The 20,855-nt window shown below is 52.9% G+C and overlaps 1 protein-coding gene across 5 annotated transcripts; it reads left to right on the top strand.

Moving 5' to 3' along the window:
* The first annotated feature begins 364 nt into the window (after positions 1 to 364).
* On the top strand, positions 365 to 19,876 carry BCL6 (BCL6 transcription repressor). Of its 5 annotated transcripts, none has more exons than XM_087740270.1 (10): positions 365 to 433; positions 9,872 to 9,910; positions 10,965 to 11,132; positions 12,221 to 12,442; positions 12,580 to 13,563; positions 14,170 to 14,351; positions 15,437 to 15,604; positions 17,032 to 17,162; positions 17,569 to 17,706; positions 18,591 to 19,876. In XM_087740270.1, the coding sequence occupies exons 3-10, from the start codon at positions 10,972 to 10,974 to the stop codon at positions 18,732 to 18,734; spliced, it is 2,130 nt and encodes a 709-aa protein (XP_087596396.1). In that variant the 5' UTR covers positions 365 to 433; positions 9,872 to 9,910; positions 10,965 to 10,971; the 3' UTR covers positions 18,735 to 19,876. The 5 variants fall into 5 exon arrangements, with proteins under 5 accessions (XP_087596396.1, XP_087596397.1, XP_087596401.1 ...); XM_087740271.1 differs by lacking the exon at positions 365 to 433 and adding an exon at positions 732 to 1,076; XM_087740275.1 differs by lacking the exon at positions 365 to 433 and adding an exon at positions 4,814 to 5,501.
* The last annotated feature ends 979 nt before the right edge of the window (positions 19,877 to 20,855 follow it).

Here is a 20,855-nt window from a genome sequence, read left to right as displayed (position 1 = left end):
GCTGCCGCTGCTCCGCGCCGCGCGCCCTGCTCCGCGGCCGCGCGCCGCCACCCCGCCGCGCCCCCACGTCACACACAGGCACCCGCCGCCACGTGACCCGCCGCCCGGGCGCGACCACTGCGAACGGGGAAAGGGGGGGGGTGTGAAAACGGGAGGGCGACTCGGTGGGACCCCCGCCGCCGCCGCCGCCTTCCCGGGACCAGCGCCCCCCCCCGCGCCGCCCCCTCCGGGGGCGGCGCGGGGGGGGCGCTGGTCCCGGGAAGGCGGCGGCGGCGGCGATGAAGCGGCGGGGGGAGGTCCGCGGCCCTCCCCGTGCTGAGCGCAATGGTAGAGTCTGCAGCTCAAATTCCGAGAATTGGGCTCTGTTGATTCTTAGAACTGGGGTTCTTAGAAGTGGTGATGCAAGGAGTTTCTAGGAAAGCCCGGAGACCAGGTGATTGCTGCTTCTATTGCCGCGGCCGATTTTACCCTTTAATTCTCTCTCTCTCGCTCGCTCGCTCTCGCTCTCTCTCTTTTTTTTTTTTTTTTTTTTCTCTCCATTTTTTTTTTCCCTCCTCTTTCCCTCCCTGCCCCGCTCCGACGCCTGGCGCGGAGCCGCCTCTATATATTTCTACCCATTTTTCCCCCCCCCCCCTCTTTCCTTCCCCCCCTTTCCCGCGGCAGGTGCCCCGACAGCCCTCTAATATATTTTTTTATTATCTCCTAAATTTAATTTTTTTTCCTCCTTCATTTATTTATTTAATTCCCACACACACGCCTTCCCCCCCCTCTCCCCTAGCCCGCTGTCAGGCGAGAAAAATAGGGTTGCCTGCATGTCTTAACGCCGGGAGCGTGTGTAAGGGGAAGGGGGGGGGGGTCTCCCCTCGCCGTCCTCTCCCGGGGGATTATCGGTTATCAGGGATTATTGGCTTTCCCGCACGCGTGGCGGCCGGGTGGGGACGGGGAGGACGGCGGCGGCTCCTCTCTGCACCTGCAGCCGCCCCGCGGGCGCAGGACGGCGGCGAGCGCGGCCGCCGAGCTCCTGGCGTTTTGCGTGACTCGGGGTCGGCTCCCAATGGCTGGATCCCTGGCTCGGGGTGTGTTATTTTTCTTCTCCCCCCCCCCTTTTTTTTTTCTTCTTTTTCTTTTCTCTCTCCCTCTCTTTTTTTTTTTTTTTTTTATTTTTAATGCGTGTTGTGTCGCTGTTGTCGTTTCGCCGCCGCACAAAGCCGCCGCGGAGCGGGGCTGGCGGCAGCGCGGGGGCTCGGCGGCACCGGGCACCGCCGCTCCGGCCTTTCCGCATCACTTTCCCTCCCCCCCTCTCTATTTTTATTATTATATTACTATATCATTATTATTGTTATTCCGTCCCCGATACAACCGCGAAACGGCTGGTGCGCTTTGCAACCTGTGGCGGGGCTGCGCCGTGATCTGTCAAGCCCCGGGCTAAGAGCGGGCGGTGATGGAGAAGACTTGCGGCATTTCTCTGCCCGGGGAAGGGGGGAGCCCGCGGGGAGGCTCGGCCGTCGCCGGTTGCCGGTCCCGGAGCACCCGCGGAGCGGCGGCCCGGGGCGGGGGGGGGGGAACCGCGCTCGCCTCGACGGCGTGTGCCGGGGCGGCCGCGACGGGCTTTTGCCGGCTGGAAAATAAAACGCGATGCAAAGCTCGGGAAGGGGTGGGGGGGGTGGGGAAAGTGCGTGGAGCAACTCTGAATATTGCGCTCAGGGCTCAAAAGAATTAATAACAATAACAACAAGCCCCGCCGGGGGGGAGAGGGGGTCGTCCGGCGGGAGGAAGGCGGCCGTGCAAGGATGCAGCCGTGCAAGGGCTGGGGTCCCGGGTGCGGTGCGGGGGCAGCCCCCGCTGCCCCCATCGCAGCCCTTCCCCTGTGTTTACTACCGCGGCGGACTTGGCTCGGCGACAGGCGCTCGTAAATCTGCCGCCGGCAGCCGCGGGGCTGGCCCCCGGCCACACGCTATTCCTGGAGCGAGCGGCGCGGCCGGCCGCGGAGAGCCGCGGAGAACCGCGCAACCCCCGCGCACCGCGCCCGGCCCGCGCCGCTGCGCCCCCCCAGCCTCCCTCCGGCTCCCCAAAACAACCAAAAGCCGGTGGGGGAAGGGAGAAGGCTTTTTTTTTCGTTAGGTGTGTGTTTTTGTGTGTGTATATATTATTTTTTTTAAACCCCCCCCTTAAAAAAAAAAAGGCAAAACAAAACCGAAAAAGCCCAACTTTGTTATGAAAACTTTCGTGGTCGGGCGGCAGCGACCTCTCCCGGCCGCCCCCCCCCCCCCCCCGGCCCTCAGCCTCGCCGCTCTGGCCCCCCCCCGCCTTTAGTTTGCAAAGTCACAGCGTGAAATGTTATGAAATCGCCTCTTGGGAAGGAGGGAAACAGAAAGCAAGGCGTTTGTTTAGAAAAATCTGCGGCAGCCTCTCAGATGTGCCTAAAAAGCTGCCTTTGACCCCCCTGTTGCATTTCCAGGGAAGAGGCAAATCTGGGCTTAAAATCATGAGTCAAAAACAACACAAATAAACCCGGCCCGGGTTAGTTTTTTCCAGTGACTTCAGTAGGCGCAGGATTGGTGCGAAGGGGGCTGGGGCCAGACAGATGAGGCTCAGCAAGAAGCGCTGCGTTGGTCCAACATCTCTGTCCGGGGCCAAATTCGTACCTGTGCCAGTGGAAGTGTCAGCAGGGCTGGGTATGGGATCAGGCCCTTGTTCGATCTGGGGATGCTTATTGATTCCTCTCCTGAGGTTTTAAATGCTTTAAAAATTATTATTTGCCGTATTGTTTCAAAGATTTAAAGGATAAGTGCTTTACGAGCAAATACAGGCTTCTTCCTGCAGTCCTTGGGGGGTTACAGCTCAAAAATTGCTTTAAAAATATTTTAGGGGAAACATCTCTTTATATATACATGGAGAGGCAGAACCTGAGGTTCTGTTATTTTCTTCTAATGGTAGGATCGCAGGTCTAAAAACTTACATTATAGATGGCATTTTTTGCCCCATGAAACAAATCATCAAGCCATTAAAATATTCAAAGAGTGTCTAGCAATTTTCCAGAAGAATGGATTATTACATTGTTCCAGTAAGAAAAGACTTCATCTCCAAGTGTTCAATTTTGACTGGCAAAACAGATCAAAGATCTCTTGGGATGCATTTCAATTCCAATTTCCAATCCCCCTCAGTTCTGACTGTCTGAGTCAATATTGGGAGAGGAAGTGGAGGTTAACTGGTTAGTTATTATTACGAAGGAAGAAGTCGGAATGAGAAGTGATTCTTACGAATCCCACCCCCCCAAAAAAAAAGAAAAAAAAAATCAGTCAAAAGTCTTTATAATACTTTTTAGACATCCCTGTTTGCAGTGCTGGGAGGGCTTCAGCCTGCTGTCTGATGAGACAAAAATAAACCTAGGAGAAACATTAAGTTTTTCAAAACAAGGCTGGAAAAGCTCATAAAAATAATGTTGCTCAGACGCGTTTTAAGAGAAACAGAATTACATCGACAAAATTACATGTTTTCCAGGTTTGGTTGGGGTGTTTTATTTTCCAAGGGGAAAAATCGCTCCTGCAGCAAAGCTAACTGGTGCCATCTAGTGTCAGCTCTTCCCCTCCTCCCGGCCAGGGCAGGGGCTGCCGGAGCCGGCAGCCTCGGCAGAGTGGGAACATGTTTATTAACGGCTCGTTAAAAAAAGAGGGGGAAAAAAAAAATAAAAATGCTTGCCAGCTAGGAGGAAGGTGGCAGAGGAAACTCTGGATGCCACTGAACTTACTTAAGGAGCCTAATTGGAAACAACCGAGTGCTTATTAAAGTCACTGACATTTCCATATGGAGTTCTCTCCGGGTCTGGTCATGAAATCACATGTGAAAATCTTTCCGAGTTGTGGTGTTAATCTGCCCTTGAACTTCTGCCTAATTTAGGATGCATTGTAAAGCTATGCTGCTTTTTTTTTTTGCCTTTTTTTTTTTCTTTTTTTTGGGGGGGTGTCGTGGTTTAACCCCAGCTGGCAACTAAGCCCCACACCGCTGCTCGCTCACTCCCCCCCAGTGGGATGGGGGAGAGAATCAGAAGAGTAAAAGTGAGAAAACTCCTGTGTTGAGATAAAGACAGTTTAACAGGTAAAGCAAAAGCTGTGCACGCAAGCAAAGCAAAACAAGGATTTCATTCCCTCCTTCCCATCGGCAGGCAGGTGTTCAGCCATCTCCAGGAAAGCAGGGCTCCATCACGCGTAACGGCTACTTGGGAAGACAAACGCCATAACTGCGAGTGTCCCCCCTTCCATCTTCTTCCCCCAGCTTTATGTGCTGAGCATGACATCATATGGTATGGAATAGCCCTGTGGTCAGCTGGGGTCAGCTGTCCCAGCCGTGTCCCCTCCCAACGTCTTGTGCCCCCCCAGCCTGCTCGCTGGTGGGGTGGGGTAAGGAGCAGAAAAGTCTTTGACTCTGTGTAAGCACTGCTCAGCAGTAACTAAACCATCCCTGTGTTATCGACACTGTTTCCAGCACAAATCCAAAACATAGCCCCATACTAGATACTATGAAGAAAATTAACTCTATCCCAGCCCAAACCAGCAAAGGGGGGAAGCTTTCAGCCCCCGATGGCAGCAGCCTTATATTAATTTGTAGGAATGGTGTTTGGGTTTGTGGGGGTTTCTGTTTGTTTGGTTGGTTGGTTTTTTTAGTAAACAGTAATGTTGTCCTCAAAAACCCATTACAAATACAGGTGGTAAAACTTTGTGAGGCAGTTCTGTGTTGTAGGAGCAGGGGTGGGTATCCTCTCATTTTATGTGAATACTACATTTAAAAGAAAATCTTGTTACAAAGTCTGTAGGTGAATAAAATGAAGCTCTAACCAGTAGGTGCATTTCTCAGTATGCAGCTTATGTACCTTCACGTATTTATGGCATTGCGGTTGAAGAACTGTTTCATGCCTGTTTTAGTCCGTGTGCTGTAACATTTGGGCTGCAAACTCCACACGAAGAGCTTTTGCTAGTTCAGTTGGAGCCTGAAATGTTGTTTTCAGCTTTCTGAGAAGTTTGTAAAATCTAAATTTGGTGAAAAGTTGCCTGCGTGCTCATAACCTCTTGCTCCATTTTATAGTAGCATGGGAGTCTATAAACGGGAGCCCTGTATGCCGAATGCCTGTATTCTTTTCTAGATCTATTTTTAAACCATTCTTCTGTTTGGCAAAAAGTGACACTTGGTTTCCATGTTTACAGCAGGCATTGGCAAACCTCAGGAGTTCACAGTTTGCAGTTTGGTTAGATGACTATCCAAAAGTCAGCATCTGACCAGTAAACTCCTTCAGACTGCAAATTTAGACTGCAAATGTAGTCCTCCCTGCATTTTTTTCTTTTTTTTTTTTTTAAAATCCATGCTAGGTCTTGTGTGTTCCCATTGCTGCAGGACGCTGGCAGCCAGAAAGACAAACACCCCTAAATCAGAGCAAGCATGTAGTCTTCAGGACTGCTTTAAAACCCCAGCAATCTCAGCGGAGCTTCATATCTAAAACACAGGGAGAGGTAAGGGCATTGGGAGAGGGGAGAAATTTTTAGGCTATATTGTTTTCCTCCCCCTCTTTCTCCTGGTCAGCGTGCTGCCTTTGGGCTGTATGCCGGGTACCCATGAGGAATGTGGGATCCCTGCTTACGGAGGGGAGAGCTTGGGACAAGCACACTGCAGGACAGTGGGTCCTGAAGAACGTGTCCTGTAGGACTGGGCACCCTCTGAAAGGGTCTCCTTAAATCTGTTTCGTTAAATAAACGTGGGGGGGGGGGGGTGCCTTTCCCCTGGCCACGGGACCCCAAGCTGCATACGTGTCTCGCCCCATCCAGGCGGGATGCCAGAGGAGCTTCTTGCTGCCAAGATGAGCTGTGCCACCCTCAGCCTCTGGAGGACAGAGATGGGGAGCAGAGGGTCGGTGCCAGCTGGTGATTTACCTCCTTGGAACGGGGTGGGGATGATAGGACGCCTTCTCTGAGCCCAGCCGGGCCAGGGACCTGGCTCAGCTGCTGGGGACGCCCAGTTCAGGCTGCACCCTGCCGTCGGGTCGGCACCTCGGTGCAGGGCTCGGTGTTGGCAGGGCACCATGTCCGTCCGTTTTTCTCTGGAGTAGCTCCCTCGACTTAAGCCAGGATGCAGTTCCTGCCTTCCCTTGAAAAATTAATGTGCCAAATTGCTTGGGGTCGTTTGAAACGCTGAAGAAGGCTTGACTCCTCGCTTCCCAAGGGCATGCGTTGCCTCTGCTTCGCAGTCGGAGCTTGGCTCCGTAGAGGGCAGGGGAGTCCTCCTTAGTGGAAAACATTGGAGGCAGTTCTAGTGTGCTTCCCCGCCTCCTCTGCATTTTCTTCTGCAAAGACCAAAACAATGTGGAGACTTGAGCTGGGCCAGCTTTCAAGGGCAATCCTTTTAAACCCTCTTTTGAAGTACAAACTATAAAGTTCCCTGCAGCGCTTGAGAAAATATGCAGTTTTCCTGCTTCCAAATGCTGATAATAAACCCGTCCAGATAATGTATTGCATTTCCTAGAAACATTTGTTTGCTGGCAGGAAATTGGATCAGATTGAAAGTTAGCAGAGACTGCTCGATAGAGCGAGTGCAATCGGCTCACGGAAGGGTACGATGGAAAAAATGACAGGGCTTGCACTAGTGATGCTGCTTTTGATCTGTGCTGACACTGTGCGCTAGGACTTCTCTCGGTCTCTTCTTGGGTTATTATTAATCCAGCCACGTTTTGGCCTAGACGCCAACCAGAAGCTACTAAATTAATAAAAGTCTGCTGTGACAGCTAAAGGACACTTAGTGCCCCCTGATTGCATGACACCAGGAAAGCAGAGCTGGGCGCTTGCACATCCCCAGCCAAGAGCATCATCTTCACCGTGGCTTGTAGCATCCATACCTGTGCCTGGAGGGGCCCCCGCACCACCCCATTTTCTTGGTTGTCCCTCTGGTCCCTGTAATGGAGAAACCAGGCATCCTTGGGGGGGGAAGCAGCTGGCAGCATGCCCTGGCAGGTTGGAGGCTGTTCCCATGGGGCTGGGAACCTGCAGGGTGCTGGGACTGGGGAGGGAGGGGGGAGCAGGATGGAGCTTCCCCTGGGCGGGCAGTTTCGAAGCACTGTGTGGGATGAGGCTGTGGGGAAGGGAGACTTCACCCAGCCACCCCTCCAGGGTGATGTGAGGGAGTCGGCGCTGCAGGCTCTGGAGGGGTAGGAGACTGGGGCCCAGGGACGGGGAGTGATCGGTGCCTTCCCCCAGACTATGCATTTGGGGGTGGGAGAGGGGCAAAGACCACAGGGTATCCCCCATGCAAAGAAGGGTAGGGGAGCAAGGAGTCCCCCCCTGTGCACAGGATGGGAGGAGGATGGATGAAAAGGGATTCCCTATCAATGGGAGAATAGATGGATGGATGGAGGGGTTTCCCTGTGCATGGCAGAAAGATGGATGGGGGGAAGGTCCCTGGTTCTCCCCTCTGCCCTGGGGTGGGGGACCTGTGAGGGTCTCCCCTTTGCATGGGGTGGAGCTGAGAGGGGTTCCCCCCCAGGGAGATGTACGCTCCCCATGCTCACTGAGCTGGCTGCAGGGAGGGCAGAGCCAGCCCTGGGCTCCCTTCCAGGAATGGGTTTTCTCGGGGAGGTGCCGGCAGGGAAGGGCCATTCCCTGAACCGCTGGGGCAGACCCATTGCCTTCCTGGAAGGCAGCAGCAGTGACAGTCCCATGCGGCCACCCCCGAAATGGGCCCCGCGCCTGGCCCAGACCTTCCTCTCCAGGCACAGCGTGCCCCGGCGTGCAGCCCCGAGCACTGCCGGAGAGCCCACACCTGCAAGGTACTGGGCAGGAAAACTGGAGGGGGGGGGGCTTGGGGTGATGTTCTGGCCCTAGCTGAGCCTGGGGGAGCCTCATGGGCTTTGAGGGGGGGAATGGAGAAGGCCATGCTTGGCCGTGGTGGTCTTCTCTGCTCCCCATCACTGGTCTCTGTTCCTGTCCCCTTCTCCGTTGGTCTTTGGTCGGAGCATCCTCCCATGCTGGGGTGCAGAGCTGGTGCTGTGCAGAGGCCGGGAGGGGCAGGGTTAACCTGGCTCGGCATAGCGAGGGGAAGGAAGGTCCCTTTCCCTTTTGCGTGCCCACATCCTGCAGCCGGGAGCTGCTTGGGATGCACCTGCCCGGCTCCCAGGGCGTAGGCGTTGCAGCAGCACTGCGCTGGGAAGGGATAATTTGGGAGGGTGGGGAGGGGGCTGTGCCAGGGTCCAGCTCTGGGAGAGGAGCTGGGTGTCTCCCTGGCCGGGTAGCGCTGTGGCCTCGCTGTGGGTAAGGGAGTTTGGTGACAGCAGCAGCTTCTCACGTGATGCTCACGGGCGCAGAGTTCATCTCGCAGTTTGTAACTTTGTTGGTTTATGGATGGGTCGCCTCCCCATGTCTGTGACACCGGGGTGAGTCCCCAGGAGCCTGGCGGAGTGCATCTATCGGCACGGCCAAGGTCGAGATGCAGCCAGCTGCCCCAAATGCATACATCCACTTGTACAAACACACGGATGCATGCTGGGCTCCTTGCAGAGTGCTGCGAGTCCCTTGGCTTGCGATTGCCGGTAGCAAGCGGCTGGCAGCGAGCTTGTACAGAAAGGTCAGAGTCTGCAGTATTTGGGAAATGAGTCACTTTTTGTGTGTGCGTAAAGTTTTAAGCTAGCCAGGCTCAGAGCAGCTCTGAAGATTTGCATTTGATGGCTGGAATGGGGCTGTAAGTCACCCCTCTGGGTTTTGCGTGTGATACCTTGCCTTAAACCTCACCTCTTCATCCCACCCTGGTGTCTCTGGGGACGTGAGGGGAGCTTGGGCTCCAGATCTGCGCATCTCCTGCAAGGGGGAGGGGACGCTTGTCCTCACAGGGCTGGATGGGCTTTCTGCAAGTGCTGGCAGTCTTACTGTCTCCGTCCGGTTTTTGGGGGTCGGTCCTCAAAATAGTGTGGTGAAGGTCTTGGGGTTTGTTGGTTCACTTATTTATTGTGCATCTCCCTGCTGGGGCAGCTGCCTGAGGACCTTCTTCCTGCGTTAGTGCCAGGTCAATTGTCTTTGTTGGTTTTAAGTAGATTTGGGAGTAGTAATGTGAGTTCTGGAAGGCAGTTAACTCCTGGGTTTCCTTGCTGTGCTGGCCCAGCCGCGTTGCCCATGAAGCCAGTGGCTGGAGACAAAGCTTGTGGTTTAGGGGAAGGGTTTTGCAGCAGCCAGAGGAAGGCATTTGTTCTGGGTCCTCATCCGTCTCCGCCACTGGCTTCCTCTGTGATCCTGGCCAAGTCACTTCGGTACTTGACGCCCATATCCTCCCAAGTGCGTTCAACAGTGACGTCCCAGCATTTTCACCGGTGGCTGGAGCGCGTGGGTATTCTGAGAAGGGCAGTAGCTGTTTTGGAGGACTGGATTCAGGCTCTTTCCAGGTTTCTGAGCAGAGTGGCAGCAGATGTTTGTATGTAAGTCATGCCTGTTAACAAGGTGCTGGGAATATGGCATTGGTCTTGGATGTGGCACCGGTCGGGAATTCGATCTTGGCAGGGGAAGAGTTATCTCCGAAAGAAGTGGTGAGAAAATTCTCGCTTGACTTCCCTTCCCCACCTGCCTTTAAGTTCCTGAGTCATGGAAATGAAAATCTTCTTGGCATACGCCCATGGTTTGGGCTAGAGGGTGTGGAAGAAGCTATGATTGGATTCTCAAAGCCTGTGGTTGTGATAAGAACATACTGTACCGGAAGAAACAAATGTTAACCTTACTGGAGAGTAGAAGGTTTGTTATCTCTAGCTCTTATCCAACTGATACTTGAGTGAAACAGCAGGCTTGTGTCCTGCCACGGCCAATTCATAATTACCAGCTAATGTGGCGTTTGTTTTCTTGTGCTTTATTTGTAGGTTTGAAAGAAACTTTTGGACTGTGAATTGAGGCATTGGGTATGTAAATTTAAATTTTGTGCTTCCCTTCCTACCCCCCCCCTCTTCCCTTTACCATGTTGAATGAAATGTTTCATTAGACCCAGCTGGAATTTGTTTTCAGGAGAGCAGCTGCTCTGTAGAAAATACTGTATGTTCATACGCTGCTCGGGAAGGAGGAGGAGTCGGGGTTGTGGGAGGGGGTTGATCATGGAGGAATTTGACACTGAAGATGCATGTTCCAGCCCAAACTTCAGGCATGGGGAGATGTGGACTCTCCTGGGTGCTGGTTGGGAGGACACCTCCGAGATGGGTCAACGGGTGTTGTGTTGGGGGAAGGCTTCATGTTCCTCGACTAACCCAAGCCTTGCTCACTGGAAGAGACTGGGCTGTGGTTTGGGTAGCAGCCCAGCAGGTTAGATGAGTTCTGCTCCTCACTGCCACCACTGATTCATTGGGAAACTGTGGACAGGTCTTCTCCAGAGTGGCCACCACTTGGGAGCAGGAAAGTAGCTGGCTGGTGGGAGAGGGTTGGTGCTCCACTGTGGGCTGGATTTTCCAGATGTTGAAATCTTTCAGCTTCAGTTGGGACCTTCAAGGCTTGTTTTCATTCCCATGGCTGGATTTGCAGCCAGCCAGCAGATGGGTGAGGGGGGTGGCTCCTGAAGAAGATCTGAAGGCTGGGAAGCTGCGTTGGGAGCTTCATGGAGATGAACCCAAGTGGTGGTGGGAGGAGTGGGCTGGGGTGGAGCTGCCATGGGTGAGGCAGGAAGAAAGAGGAGACGGTTAGCTAATCCTCAGGAGGGTCTGGTCGCCTTTGCCCGCCAGCTTGCTGGGTGGGACTGAAACATGCCAGGTCTCGCTGCTGGCCGGGAGACCTCACCGGGCAGCCGGGCAGGCGCTTGGTGTGGTGCAGAGCTGTTTGTCTTGGGACCAAGGAGCTGCTGCTGTTCCTACCAGCGGCAGCTAGCCATCTGAGCACATCCCAGAGCAGCCGCTGTCTCTTCGCTGGGTTTAGGATACTTGCCTGGCCGCTTCTCCATTCCCATCCTCCTCCTGCTTCTGTTTCGAGCAGACTCGAGATGGCCTCACCGGCAGACAGCTGCATCCAGTTCACCCGCCATGCGAGTGATGTCCTCCTCAATCTCAACCGCCTTAGAAGCCGGGATATCCTGACTGACGTTGTCATCATCGTGAACCGGGAGCAGTTCAGAGCCCACAAAACAGTCCTGATGGCCTGCAGGTGAGAGCAGGGTCCCCTCCCTGCCTCCCTTCCCTGCTCCCTCTGCCTTTGGCCACCAACAACACTGCTGCAGCCCTGGGGAGGCTTGTGGGGTTTACAGACAGGGAAACAGAGGCAGAGAAGCAGAACTGAAAGGGGATGCCAAGAAATTTGTACCTGCGATGAGATTAGAGTTGAGACCTTTCACCTCCAGTGCGGTGCCCACACCTCTCTTCCTTGAGTGCCCACACCTTTCTCCTCCTTGCATGTCCACATCTGCCCACACACAGCCCATGGAGACAAACAGGAGCACAGCAGATGTGAGGCACATCCCTGAAGGCAAAGCACAAACGCTCTGCAGGGACAGGAGAGGGGAGGGGAGGGAGAGCAGGCTGGATGCTCGCTGGGGTGAGCGAGTCCTCTGTGACCGCAGTGTCCCCTGTCACTGCTATTTTTAGAGCTATTCCTCCCTGACTGCCAGGATGCTGGCTGCACCCACCTTTGTTGATTGTTTTTCACGCCTGGTGGGGTCTGAAATCCCTTTCCAGCTCCTAGGATTGCTGGAATTGCTTCCTAGTGAACACTAATTAACATCCCACCATTGCCCAGTTGAATTACAGCAGATGCCTTCCAGGGTCTCCTGCTGACAAGGTATAAAGATTTGAAAAAGCCAAGGTTTGACTATTAAGACGTCTGAAAAATGTTTTGCCAACATTTCCTTTTTGGTTTTTGTGTTTTTTTCCTGGTTAAAGAGTGAGCGTGGATGCCTCAAGAGACTTCTGAAAGAAATGAGTCACAGTGAGAAGGGGGGTGGTGGTAAGAACAACCACCAAAAAAAAAGGGGGGAATTTCTAAATGGAGGCAGTGGGGAGTTGTTGAGCAGGTGAGATCTAAAAGCAGGCTGTTCCAGTTGGAAAAGTGCAGTGCAGAAGATGCTTACTAAGCTGAGAAACCAAGCTTGATAATAAGGGGGAAGCTCAGGGAATTCTGTAATTTCCTCCTCCTCCCTTCCCATTCACGAACCCCTCTGTGCTAAGGGATTTCAGACAAATTCTCCTTTCTTCCTCTGAATTGTCATAACGCTCTTCTCTCCTGTCTTCTCTCTGCAGTGGCCTCTTCTACAGCATCTTCACTGACCAGCTCAAGTGCAACTTGAATGTCATCAACCTGGACCCTGAAATTAACCCTGAGGGATTTTGCATCCTCTTGGACTTCATGTATACGTCCCGCTTGAACTTGAGGGAGAACAATATCATGGCCGTGATGGCCACAGCACTGTACCTGCAGATGGAGCACGTGGTTGATACCTGCCGAAGGTTTGTCAAGTCTAGGTGAGCACCATGAGTGAACTTTGGAGAGCCTGGGATGGTGTGTTTGGGTGGGAGGGGGGAGAACTGACAAAGTATCTGAAAACTTATCCTTATGGGCTGAAAATGACTGCGTCTCCCTCCTTTTTACCTGGTTCCAGTGAAGCGGAGATGGTGTCTGCTGTGAAGACCCCAAGGGAAGAGTTTTTGGCTGGACGGATGCTAAGCCACCCAGAGGTGATGGCTTATCGGAGCAGAGATGTCTCAGAGAACGGCATGCCTCTCCAAAATGGGTCCCTCTGCAATGGGAGGGCCTTTGCACCTGGCTTGATCAATAGTTTGTCTGGATCCCCCATTTCCTACCATGGATACAGCCCTCTCCCTCTAAATAGCTTCCTTGTGGATGATGAGTTGCGGGAGATGAGGATGCCTCTCTCTGAACTCTCGAGGGCAGGTGCCTTCCCCAAGGAGAGGATCCTGCCATGTGACAGCTCCAGGACAATCCCCACCGAGTACATGAGAACCATTACCGACATCTCGGCCAACATGTGCCATGCTACCATCTATGCTCCAAAAGAAGGTGCTGCTGAAGAAGCCAGGAGTGACATGCACTACAGCGTAGCCTCTGGCCCCAAACCTGTTGTCCCTTCAATCCGGAACAATCCCTATTTTTCTTGTGACAAAGTGGCCAAAGAGGAGGAGCGGACCTCTTCAGAAGATGAGATCAGCCAGCACTTTGAGCCCACCAACACCCCTCTGGACCGCAAGGGACTCATCAGCCCTCAGAGCCCCCAGAAGTCAGACTGTCAGCCCAACTCGCCAACCGAGTCCAGCAGCAGCAAGAATGCCCGTATCAGTCAGAGCTCCAGTTCCCTCTTCACCAAGAGCCCCACAGACCCCAAAGCCTGCAACTGGAAGAAGTACAAGTTCATTGTCCTCAACTCTCTCAATCAGAGCACCAAGCAAGACAGTGCTGACCAGAATGAGATGGGAACCCTCTCTCCTCGCACCTACATGCCCATGTCCACTTGCCAGCAGTCCATGGAGCCGGAGCATCTCAACGTGCAATCCCCCACCAAGATGAGCGTGAATGGAGAAGACTCTACTATCCCACAAGCGAGCAGACTCAACAATATCGTTAACAGGTGAGAAGATTTCCCCCCCCTGCCATGAGAGACAGGACTCCCTGCATTGTTGCTGAGGGTTTGGAAGTGTGTGAAATAGCTGTAGCGTTGGGCTGGGGAGTCCAGCCATGAGCAGGTGGAAGCCTCTACATTGGGTGAAGCACTGCCAGTGACATGGGCTGGGTGCCAGCTGTCCCCACCTTAGTGGTGCTAGCCTGGCCTGGCGATGGAATTGGGAACATTGGGTCAGGAATCCCTGACTCACTTTGGCAGCTCTGGACAGTTTCTGGAGCTTGGATTTGCCCAACCTGGTTTTCACCAGACTCCCTGTGCCTCGAGCTTTTGGTTGGCTGTAAGCGTTGGAAAGGCCAAACTACCAGGGAACATTATGCTATCCTCTGGACCTGGATGTTCCTAGAGAGCTTTGAGGTCGTTTGGTGATGGGCACCTGAAGAATTGAGGCTCAGGGACCTGTTGTTGATCAGGGCTATGCTGTGCATCTTGCCACAAAAGTGTGCCCATAGAACATGGCTGTCCCTTGTGTCTGGAAGGGTGCAAACAAGGGCCCAGTAGCTCAAGCACAGCAAGAGCCTTCTCACGGCTGTGTGCGTTGCTGTCCTTCCACAGGTCCCGGGATGGGTCCCCTCGGAGCAGCGAAGGGCAGTCTCCACTGTACATGCATTCGTCGAAGTGCAGCTCCTGTGGCTGCCAGTCCCCACAACATGCTGAGATGTGCCTTCATACCCCTGGCTCAAACTTTGGAGAGGAGATGGGGGAAACCCAGTCTGAATACTCTGACTCCAGCTGTGGTGAGTCTTCATCCCTAGTGGCCTTTTTCAACCAGCAGGCAAGGGGGCTGTACAGTCTGGGGACCCATCCAGCCAGTGCCCTGTGTCCAAATGGGCAGTCACACCTGTCCCTGATGCTGGTGGACCCCAAGGTGCTTTACAGTTCCCTCTTAACTGGCTGACCCGCTGTGCACATGCATGTGAGGGACACACGCACATGGGAATTGCTTCCTTCCTCCCCTTCCCCAGCACTGTCCAGATACCTTGTGCAGGGAGTTAGTCACCTGCTGCAAACTTGGCAGCTAAGGACAGGAAACAACGTGCACCCCACCCCACCAGAACCACAGGAGAACAAGCTTGGCAGATGTAATGACCCTAATGGGGATTGGGCAAGATGGTGTGTCTCATGCATCCGTCATGGTATCTTCATTATTAGGGAGACCAATGCGCACATCTGGAGAAATGCAGATAATGAGGCTTGCAATCTTGTTGCAAAACTCCACAAGCCCATAGACAAGTATCTGTGCACCCATCTGCCTGTAGCTCAGGGAGGGGAAATGCAGAATTGTCACCTGTGGTGTGGGCAGAGATCCACAGAGGGAACCCCACTGCAGTGATGCTCAAAGCTACATACAGCATTTAAGAGTAAGGCACCCTGCTACTGGGGAGACCTGCCTTGAGCTTCAAATGATGATGGTCTTCCCCTGCTCAGTGAAGACATCTCTACCTATAAAGGTTTAAGACCTCTAAAGGTGCTGGAGTTGCTCCAGAGCTGAGCATCCATGCTTCAGGGGATGCCTGATAACTTGGGGGCCTTTGTGGACCTCTCTGAAAGATGTCCAGGCGAGATGCTGGCTTCTTGGAAGCAGCTTGTGTCACACTGAAGGAGAGGTGGCTTGTGATGGCTTTGCTCTCTCAAACCATGCATGTTGTTGCTGTGTGCACAAGATGGTCAGGAGGTACTGGCACGGTGCAAGTACCACTGATCATGAATGTCTGCACTCGCTCTGGCTGCCCGTCCCCACCATCCCAAACCCATCCCATGTCCCATCGAGGAGCTGGCCCGCGCATTGCCCATCTCATTGCTCTCCTCTATGCTCTCCCAGAAAATGGAGCCTTCTTCTGCAACGAGTGCGACTGCCGGTTCTCCGAGGAGGCCTCTCTCAAGAGACACTCTCTGCAAGTCCACAGTGACAAGCCCTACAAGTGTGACCGCTGCCAGGCCTCCTTCCGCTACAAGGGGAACCTTGCCAGCCACAAAACTGTCCACACAGGTACAGTGTTGGCCACAGGGACAACTTACTGAGGAGGCTGTGGGTTGCTGGACATGCAGGCGTTTATGGCTGGATTTGTCCTAGGTGCAGTGTCTGCTGCTCTGTGTCATAAGCTGTCCCTGATGGGAAGAGCAAGTTGCTTTTCTTGGCACTGCCAGGGAGCCCTTGGACAGAGCACCAAACCTGGGAACGGGGGAGATACTGCCTGGCCTCACAGCAGGGATGGAGTTCAAGCTCCTTTGCTGTAAAGCACTGGGCACCACCGTTTCTAAAGGCATCTTGCAAAATGCATGGCTGGGAGCAGATGTGTGGCCTCCAGGTTACTTTGTGGTAGACTTTAAAAAAAAGAAAAAAAAATCAAAAGAACATTTAGGGAGAAGTCTGGGATTTTTTTTCCCTTACATCCTAGAAATCCAGATCATATCTAGCCTGGCAGAAACTCTGCTGATAGGAAATTCTGTGAATGGATGGACTCTGTGAATCAGCACAATGAAAGCTGAGAAAGGAAGGGGATATTAAGGATTTAGTAATTTGCTGACAAAACTAGGGATTTTTTTTTTTTTTATGCTTTTATTAATGCTTAACCTGTCAACAGCTAGTTCGCTAGCTGGGCAAGGGAAGTCTGTGCTGACGACTCAGTGCTGCTGCACTGAATTAGACATAAATTCCCGCAGCCTCAGCTGAGCTCCAGGAGGGTGGCACGGGTGAATGAGATGACACAAGTGCCAGGGCAGGGTTTGAGGGTGTGTGGGGTCGAAGCCTGGAAACAAAAGAAAAAGGCAGGGGATAGACGATGGCTGTTACCCACTCCCCGTCGAGCCCATCTTCAGCCATCCTAAAGAAACTAGTTAAAACCTTTTTGCAACTCCCCCCATCTCCCGGGGCCAGCAGTGGTGATTATAACTGAATAATGACTTGGGAGCCGGGCCACTGAGTGTGCCTTGGCTTTCCACTCTATCAGCTCTTTTCGCTCCTCTAAAGAGGTGACAAACGGCCGGGGTGGGATGTGCTTGGGACCACAAGGAGCCTGAAGGGAGCCAGGTGGCCCTGTGTGGCTTACTGGCGGCTGTAGGGAGATGCAGGCGCCAACCACTGTTGCGGGGCCAGGAGGAACGATGCTGTTAATCCTCGCTGGCAGAGCTGTCCAGCTTTCTCTCTTGCCCTGAAGGCTGTAGCTCCCAACCTGCAAAAGAAAAGGTACCTGCAGTGCCCAGGTACCTCCTGAGCTCACCCTGCTCTGGGGACACCCTGAGCTGTCCTGACCTATGCTGCCATCTCCAGTCATCTCCAAAAGGGACAGGAGTCAGGGCTAGTGCTTCACGCCATGGGGTCTGGCACCTGAAGGGACAGCTTTGGGGAGCACCGTGGATCATGGGGGCTGATCGTGCCTGTACTTAATCCCTCACCCTTTCTTTTGGGCTCTGCAGGAGAAAAGCCGTACCGCTGCAACATCTGCGGGGCACAGTTCAACCGGCCAGCCAACCTGAAAACCCACACGCGCATCCACTCCGGAGAAAAACCCTACAAGTGCGAGACCTGCGGGGCCAGATTTGTCCAGGTGCATATGGCCTCTGAGACTTGCAGTGCCTGGGGAGGTGGGACATGGCCGGACCTCGTGACCGAGACCAGTGATGCCTCATGGCAAGGAGGAGGCTGATGGGCCATGCTCACTGCCTTGGGCAGCTCTTCCCATGGTGTTGTGGGATAAATAGGGGCCTTAAGGTCCATGTGGTCCAGTTTGGCTTAGTAGGAAGCCTGATTGCTGGTTTTAGCTCCTCTCCTCTGTTTGCTGTTAAGGACTGGAGATATTAGACCTCAGACACGTGTGGCCCAGAGTCCCAGCTAGAACCCAATAGACCAAAAAAAGACAGCTGGGCAGAACCCTGCTCCCAGTGGGATGCCCTTGCTCCCAGTGGGATGCTTTCATCCCTGGGGCTGTCCTCACCCGGAGCTGCTCTCTCTAGGTGGCCCACCTCCGTGCTCACGTGCTCATACACACCGGGGAGAAGCCGTACCCCTGCGAGATCTGCGGCACACGCTTCCGGCACCTGCAGACCCTCAAAAGTCACCTTCGAATCCACACAGGAGAGAAACCGTATCATGTGAGTGACCCTGCTTTTTTTGGGGGGGAGGCTCTCAGCTGGGGCTGGGGGAGGATGCTGCCAAACCTGGGGGGCTGGGAAGACACCGGGACATTCACATGGGCTGGTTGCAGCACCCCAATGCCCTTCGCCGGCCTCATGAGGCCCCGCGCCAAGGGTCATGTCCCTGCTCCTCATGCCCCGTACCCCTCTCATGCATTAGCTGATGATGACGAGATATTTTGTCATAAGTGGCTGTGTTGGAAATGCTGACATGCAGCCCAGGCTGGGTACATCTTAGCTGCTCTTCTTTTCTTCCACCCCATCTGGAAGAAGGTCACACTTCTCCAAATAGCAGTGGCTTAAATTACAGTCGCCCACTGTGTGCGGGGATGGAGGAAAGTAGCAGACAGCCTGGCCTGGGGTCCCCTGTGCCGGTGGCACCTGCACCGAGCGAGCAGCCTGCCCTGCCTTGCTTGCAGCCCTGGGGGCTCCGGCTCTTTGCTGAGGCTTTTCTGGCTTTCCCCATTTGCTAGAGAGGGCATCGGAGCAGAGGTTATCGTCCAAACATCCCTCTGGAGCCATCCAGCTTGGCAGACATCAAAAGCAGCTCCCTAAGCAGCCCTGTAGCTGGTTCGAGCATCTAGATAAGGAGCTTGGCGCTATGTCCATCAGAGCCAGGGTCCTCTCAGCCTTTCTGCATCCCATAAACCGAAATGTGCTGCTGAAAGCCTGGGATGGGGTGCCCACGGGTGCTGCTTCTCCCACCATGTCCCCACTTATCCCTCATCCACCGGTATAATGGGCGGAGGACAGGCATGTGCTGCGGGACCCCTCCCCGGAGGGAAGGATGTGTCCCCTACCATCGCGTTTCACACCCTCTGCCTTTGCCTCTCGCCCCGCAGTGTGAGAAATGCAACCTGCATTTCCGCCACAAAAGCCAGCTGCGGCTTCACCTCCGGCAGAAGCACGGGGCCATCACCAACACCAAGGTGCAGTACCGCATCTCGGCGAGTGAGGTGCCTCCGGAGCTTCCCAAGGCCTGCTGAAGGCAGAAGATTTCCCAGGAGGAGGTCATCTTGGCAGGGGGAGAAGCTGTCCAAAGGATACTTGCAACACTTTAAAGAAAAAGGAAAAAAAAAAAAAAATTCATCACATGATGGAGTGCCTCTAAACCCATAGTGCAGATAAGTGGAAAAACATTAGAAATTAAAAAAAAAAAAATTACAAATACACGGGTTTTATTTTTCCCAGTTATGTGAAACGAAAAGAAAAATAAAATTATTCAGATCTTATTGTATATAAAACATAAAAAATAAAAATAGTCATTTTAAATGTCTGTGCAGTGGAGTGTTGATAAACTCTGGAGTCTAACCTTCACAGCCTTTGCCGTTTGAAGATGAGGAATGTAATGTTGATTTATGGGAACAGATTTTTTTCTTTTGTATGCAAAATGTGTGTTCTTTTAAAGAGAAAGTATGCTATTAAAGAGAGGGCTTTAACTTTTTTAACCAAAGGTGAAGGAATCTATGGCAGAGTTGTAAATATATATAGATATAAATATATAAATATATATATATAATAAATATATATAGACCTTTAAAAAAGCTATATTAAAAATATATAAAATGCATTAAAGGCTCAGTTGGACTCTGCAGGCAGAAGCCACTCTGAGAATCTTTATTATGATAGAGCACTTAACGAGATATTTTAAAGTATTGCATCTGTACAAGTAAGAAAATATTTTGTCTAAATGCATCAGTGTATTTGTATTTTTTTGCAAGTGAAGGTTTACAATTTACAAAAAGTGTGTATTAAACCAACAAAGCTGCAGAAGGAATTTAAAATAATAATAAAGTGTAATTTTTTTTTTGTTCTAGTTCTCAGTCTGTATATATGTAAAATGTGGTTTCGCACGGTGCCTTTCTTTTCAATGGAAGTTTTCAATGTATGGACTATATTGAGCTCAGTTTCTTCAAGGTACAGCCTGATGTTGCAAAAGGAGTTTTGGTGGAACTCTCTATCGGGGAATGTTTTATTTTTTTGTTTTTGGTTTTTTTGGTCTTCTTTTACATGCTTGTGTTATAAACAATCTCGGGAGACAGGGTTTGGGCTGTGTCTAAACTGCATTAATGCGTTCTGTAAAATATAGCTGTACAAATAAAAGAATAAAATGAAGAAAAGTGAAGTATGATGGAGTGAGGGGTCTGTTCTTGCCTGTCCTTCTTACGCACCTCGAAGGCCAGTCGGTGCCCCGGGAAGGGGCTGAGCATCCCGAGCCCCGGCAGGAGCTCTTGGCTTGGTGCAGCTCTGGCCCTGCGTTGAAGGCAGGGCTGGCTGGAGCTGCCTTTTCCAGGGTCGAGTGAAGGTGGTCTCAGGCCTGAGGTCAGAGCAAGCCTCGAGCTCACTGCTCTGCATCCTGGCGGGGACTGTCCCACTGTGCCACCTCCTTGATATTTTCTGCATTTGCACCGAGTAGCTGGCAGAAATAGGGCAGAGCCTGGGAGAGACCTTTTGCTGACCAGCCCAGGGCCGGTTCCAGATGGCTGGGTAGTTATTTGTATTTCATGGAAACCGATGCAATTGCCAGAATTGCTCAGGGAAGAAGGCCGCCTGCTGCTCCTCTCGCTTTCCAGCGCCTGGGGTGGGGGGAGCTGTGGGTTCAGCTGCCTTGTGCAATAGTTCAGTGGAGCAGGGTCTGTAACCCCCTCCAGGAACTCGCTGGCCGATAGCGTCTCTGGGCTTCCAGCCATTGCACAGTGGCTGCGGGCCAGAGCTGAGAAAGCCCAGCTTGAGGGAGTCCCCCAATAGGGAGAGGAGATGCTTTAGTCCATTTGGGTGGCTGTGCAGAGCTGGGGGGGGGGGGGGTGTGAAGCTATGAGGTGACCAGGACCTTGGGAAGTGGGGATGCCTGGGGCGCATGCAAGTGCCTTGTGCTCTATGCAAGCAACCCAGCAGCTCTTTGCTGGCGAGGGCTCACTAATTGCAGAAAACCAAAAAGCATCATGCAAAAAGCTTTTCTGAATTACACAGGCAGGACCAGCTGCAACCAGCGCTGGTGTGGAGCAGGGCCACTGCTCAACATGGCCCAGGCTGGGGTCTGAGCCGCACAGGGCTTGTTTCATTTCTAGTTTAGTTAATTCATGGATAATTTTGGTGTAGGGCTTGAG

This window comes from Nipponia nippon, unplaced genomic scaffold (genome assembly GCF_047370975.1).
Source record: "Nipponia nippon isolate SJK-2023a ecotype South Korea unplaced genomic scaffold, ASM4737097v1 scaffold_7, whole genome shotgun sequence".
In the NCBI taxonomy this organism is placed as follows: Eukaryota; Metazoa; Chordata; class Aves; order Pelecaniformes; family Threskiornithidae; genus Nipponia; species Nipponia nippon.
The sequence above is the reverse complement of the archived record's forward strand: the minus strand, read 5'-3'. Positions and strand labels throughout refer to the sequence as shown.